The sequence below is a fragment of the Mesoplodon mirus genome (assembly GCF_964341445.2).
Source record: "Mesoplodon mirus genome assembly, chromosome: 17".
Lineage (NCBI taxonomy): Eukaryota > Metazoa > Chordata > Mammalia > Artiodactyla > Ziphiidae > Mesoplodon > Mesoplodon mirus.
In genome coordinates, this window is record NC_138993.1 from 63,707,376 (window position 1) to 63,712,719 (window position 5,344).

The window sequence follows — 5,344 nt, forward strand, 5'->3', positions numbered from 1 at the left end:
TTCTTTCCTATTCACGATTAAAAATGTGATAAATCAGGTTTTTGGCTCTGAATAACAATGGCTTGATTTAGATTTCCTAGTAAATCTATTCAAAAGTGAAACAAAGGCTGCCTTTGGAGGATACCTTACACTTCACCTGGACCAGGCACGTAAGGGCAATTCAGATAAAAATCTTGTTAGGAACTCAACAAGAAATAAAGGATTTTCTCTTTTCCCTGGTTCAGGCTTTATTTAAACTCTTTGTTCAAAAAAAATGAACAGAGTGATAGTCGGATTCTAATTTACAGATATAGCTTAGACGTCTAATATTAAATTAGAAGATCACACAAGAAAACCATTTACACATAAAGGTTAAAACCAATACTTAAACTTTTTAAAACTTTATATTACATAAAGCCAAAATGAAACTAAATACATGTTAGCCAACTTCATTCACAAACATTAGTCAAAATATATACATTTAAAAAGAAAAAAAGCTACAAATGAGGTTCTTTTCTCTAAAATGTGTTTTATCATATTTTGCAAATGAATTGCAGGTGATCTAAAAAATAAGCTACTTAGGGAGGGAAGTCCAAAACACATTTAAACGGTTTGAGTTGGAGAAATGCTAGCTGAAACAGAGAGGCATCTGTCAAAACAATTCTGGTTTTTGTTTTGTTTTGCTAAATAATAAATATATAATTACCACTCAGACAAAAAAAGTCTGATTTAATCTTAGATAAAATTGCGGTTCTGAAATAGTCCCGCAATTTTTAAAAGTTCACTGACATTTGTTCAAAATGTTTTAGAGTCTAAAACCGACTCAGATTTAGGGCAACGCAAATAACACATTTTCAGACTTAATGTTTTCAAGGACATATACACATTTACAATCTTAAAGTGAAACTCAAGTCATAAGGGGGAAATAGGAATAATGCCTTTTCTCTTTCTGTGTAAACTGTGTCAAAAATCCAAGCGAGTGGACTCAGGGAGACTTCTAGCGGTTTTTTGTTTGTTTGTTTGTTTTTTAAGGGAGAAAATCCAATTGACAACTTTTCATCTCACACATATTTCTTGTTTGCCGTCCTTGCTCTTGAGAAAGAGCTCTTGCTCTGATTTGCATATGCTATGATAAACAAAAGAAACCGTGATCATCTCACACACAAAAGGCCAGATTCGAGCCGGTCACTGGTCAAGAATGGATCCGGCCTGGGGGTTCTGCTTGAGAGAACAGAGATTTGCAAAGTTCAAATGGTACAAATAGGGAGCAAGGCTGTTCAGAGCCATCCCGCTCCGAGAAACTAATGACACAGATCAGCTTTTCCCTTGTGCCAACCATTTCAGACCCAACATTTGAAAAGAGTGCATGCAACAGCGACCAGGAGAAAAGAATAATAACAATAAAAGAAAGATAATGGGAAACAAAAACAAAACCGACAATAAACTTCCAACAAAGAAAGCTGGAAAGCCCAACATATCCAAAAGTTACTCCTCCACCTCTGTGGGCCATAACGCAACAGGTTCCGAAGTGCAAAGCAAACATCAACTGCTGCGAGATACAACTGCCCTCTTTAAAGTTGTCTGCCGGGGGTGCAGGTCTGAAATGACCCTGTGAATTCACACGCACACTCGCCCGCGCACTCGCGCGCTCGGCCACTCGCGCCCCGACTGGTCTCTCTGCCTTCGCCTGGCACCTATACATCTTATGTACATACAAACCGGGGCCCCCGTCGCGGGAGGGCGCTCGGGGAAGCCGCAGAGCTCGTACCTATACATATGTACACGTGCGCACACCGGTCCTCGCGAGGCGGCCCCGCGGGGTCATAGCGCGGCGGCGTAGGCCGCGGGGTAGGGGTCCAGCTGAGGCTTGCCCATGCCGGGCAGTAGGATGTAGGCGAGCGGCGGCTGCAACCCGGGGCTGGGCCACGCGCTGCAGTTGCACGGGATCATATAGCCCGGGTTGCCCGGGCTGGGGTGCGAGTGCGTGTGCCCCCCGGCGGCCGCGGCCGCCGCTGCAGCCGCCGCCGCCGCGCCGTGGAAGGCGCCCGCGCCCGCGGTCGGGTAGCCCAGCGACGACGCGTACGGGAGGCCGGACGAGGAGGACGAGATCTCTGCCATCTTGGAGCCCAGGTCGAGCAGCGAGTAGGGGCTGCCGGCGGCGGCGGCGGCGGCGGCTGCGGCGGCGGCGGCAGCCGACTGCGGGAAGAAGACGCGGGCGGCAGCCGCGGCGGCGGCGGCGGCCGCCTTCTCGGGGTTGGCGAGCAGCGACTCGGGCACCAGGCCGCCACCCGCGCCCGCGTGCAGCCCGGCGCCCGCCTTGAGTGCCGGGTGCTCGGCGTCGGTCACGCCGCCCAGGCCGTAGGGCACAGGGAAGGCGAACTTGTCCTTCTTGAGCAGCGTCTTGGGCTTGCGCCTCGGCCGGTACTTGTAGTCTGGGTGCTCCTTCATGTGCATGGCGCGCAGGCGCTTCGCCTCGTCGATGAACGGCCGCTTCTCCGATTCGGTGAGCAGCTTCCACTCGGCGCCCAGGCGCTTGCTGATCTCCGAGTTGTGCATCTTGGGGTTCTCCTGGGCCATCTTGCGCCGCTGAGCCCGCGACCAGACCATGAAGGCATTCATGGGCCGCTTGACGTGGTCCACCGGTTTGGACATGCTCTCGCCGTGCCGCGGCTGCAGCCCGCCGCCGCCGCCGCCGCCCGCGCCGTCGCCGTCGGCCCGGAGGAAATCAATGTTGGCCGTCCGGGGGGACCCTTTCGGCCCGCCGCGCTCGCTGCGCCCCACTTCGCACCCCGGCGTCGCTCCCGCCCGGGAGGAGGGGGCCGGGGGACCAGCCCCGGGCCGCGCCGCTCCCCTGGTCGCCCTGCTCTCTCCGGCCAGGCGCTCGGGAAAATCCTCTCCGGGGCGCGATAACTTCTCGGCGGTGTCCCCACCCCACGGGGGCAGCCTGCCCTTTGCTTTCTTTTTGTCCTTCCTCTCCAGTTGCGTTCGCTCGCAAACTCCCCGCAGGTAGCCGCCACCGGGCAGCGCTGTCCCCGTCCTCGGTCTTTTCTCTGTTAAAGGCACAGCAGCCGGGAAACTTGCGTCGCGGAGGCTCCACCAGGTTGAGCAGAGGAGTCAGCCGCCGCGCGCTGCCAAGTGCCAAAGGGGGCTCTCGGCGGCTGGAGTGTTTGGGTTCTCCTCGGTGACTTTCTCATTTGACAGTAGCAGATGGGGGTGGGGGGAGGAGGGGAGGTGGCCCCGGAGGAGGAAGAGGAGGGGGGAGACGGAGGAGGGTCCGGGCGCACCAAGGGAACGCAGAGCGCAGCAATGGATATAAATACAAATACTGCAGCACCAGCCGGTCTTCCTCACTCGGGGCAGGCAGGGCGCGCTGACGGGAATCCCCCTAGTGAGCTGGGGTTTTGCGGGGGGAGCTGTCCGCGCCCCAGCACCTGCCTCGTGGGTCTTCCTCTACGGCTGCCGGTCGGGGAAGGAGGTTGGATGAGGCTTGAGCGAGCCTAGGATCTCCGGGCCTCAAAGGAAATCCTCGTGGCTCGCCGAAGCGCCGCGTCTCGCTGTCCCTCGAGCCATGCCGGCTCCGCTCGCTCCAAGCCCCTCCTGGCTCTCCGGCCGACTCGGGCTCCCGGAGCGCACCGGGCGTGGAGCGCGGCCCGGCTTCCGGGCAGCGCGGCGGGCCCAGCACCGGCCGCGTCCCCTCCTCGGTCCTCTGGGCCTCCGCCCGGGACTTGCAACTAACTTCGCCCAAGTTTCCTGCGCCGGCGCCGCGGCGCCCCTCTCGGCGCGCTCGCCTCGGGGCGTGCGCCCGCGTGTGCTCCGCGCCCGGGGCCCCTCTCTCCTGGCTTCCCCGGCGAGAGCCTAGAGGGCGGAGGTGCGGGGTGGGGGAGGGATTTAAGGAAGACGCGCCATCACCTCAGTTCGCAGGTCCGCGCTGGGGCTGATCCCGATTCCCGCAGTCCCGCAGCACAGGGGGCCCCTCCGCGGCCCAGGCCGCCAGTCCGCCGCTCCCGAGGCGACAGGAGCCCTGTGCACGGGCTCAGGTGAGTGTCGCTACCTGCGTGTGCACGCGCCCGGAGCCGGCGCTGGGTGTGCATGTCCAGCCGCGGCTGAGTGTGTGTATATCTGGGGCCATGAGAAGGAGGTGGAGCCCAGGACTCCAGGAGGGAGGAGGGCCCCGCGGAGCCTCCTTCCGCTCCCACACCCCCAGGACCGCGAATTAAACAGGATCCCCTCCGCCCCCCTCACACTCCTCCTCCCACCCCTTTTCACTTGAGAGCAGGTTTAGGCGAGAGGAGAGTCCGGAGCGCGCCGCCGAGTTTGCGCACTGTTTGGCGTTGGCAACCCCCTAGCGTCATCCCGGCTACCCTGGCCGGCTGGAGCAGCACTGGTCGCGGCTGTGGGAGCCTCTGCCAGGAGGAAGGAGGCGCGCACGGGGAGGGGAGCCTCACGAGCTTCGGAGGAAGAGGGGACCCACCCTAAAAAACGCTGGAGACTTTTCCTAGCAAGAAAGGGCTCATTTTCCTTGGAGGTCCAGATGTTGCTTGCAGCAGATGCTTCCCGAATTTTCTTGCACTGGTGATGCATCCAGTCAGAGGTAGTGGAGTGAAAAATAACTGAGGAGGGACTGAGCGTGCTCTTGGCAACCCTTTCGAAAAGGACCTAGCCCAGGCATCCTTGGCTGACTCTTCCGATCTTTTAAAATTTGGGGGGTTTGTTTTGTTTCTGTTCTAGGCATCAGCCATCCCTATGCTGATCTCTTCAAGGTACAGTTAACTCACAGTATCTCACTTAAATGCACGGATAGGATGAGGTGTTCAAAATCAGTAAGAAGTATAAAACGTTTCTCTGAAAGACAAAAGTGAAACATACTAATCACTCTACATTGGAATATTTTTATGCTGTTAAGCACAATTTTCTTTAGTAAGAGCAGATTTTTTCTTTATATTTGACATCATGCAAAAATCAAGCAGCATGATTTTGTTCGCATATTTTCCGGACTTCTTGGCATGCTGCAGCTCACTTATAGCATGCTCAGTCTGGAGATTCCATTCACCGGTTGGCCTGCCCTTCAGGGACAACTTGCTTGCCTTCTTTCTTTGGCAGTTTGGATCTGACCTAGCCATGTGGTGTGTACAAGCAGGAAGTTCTATAATCAGTTAACTCTTTAAGTCTTCCCAGCACTTCACGTTCAATTCATACACAGACACATATGCAGACACAAAGTACTGATTGAACTTAAATAAAAAGTTGTTAGGCCATCAGTTTTAGTTTAAAGTTAGGTTCGTTTTATAGCTCATTTTAATAAAAGAATAGTGATTATTGCTTTTCTTTTTTTTAGCTGCTGTGAGGACCTATAGAAATGCAAATC

General features: G+C 55.2%; 1 protein-coding gene across 1 annotated transcript; it reads right to left on the reverse strand.

The window, feature by feature from the left end:
- Positions 1-421: 421 nt before the first annotated feature.
- Positions 422-2,724, reverse strand: SOX21 (SRY-box transcription factor 21). Its single transcript, XM_082602034.1, has one exon. The coding sequence runs from the start codon at positions 2,629-2,631 to the stop codon at positions 1,801-1,803; it is 831 nt and encodes a 276-aa protein (XP_082458160.1). The 5' UTR covers positions 2,632-2,724; the 3' UTR covers positions 422-1,800.
- Positions 2,725-5,344: the final 2,620 nt, after the last annotated feature.

Excerpts from the sequence above, each read along its gene's own strand:
- SOX21 (XM_082602034.1), bottom strand. The coding sequence starts at position 2,631 with ATGTCCAAACCGGTGGACCACGTCAAGCGGCCCATGAATGCCTTCATG.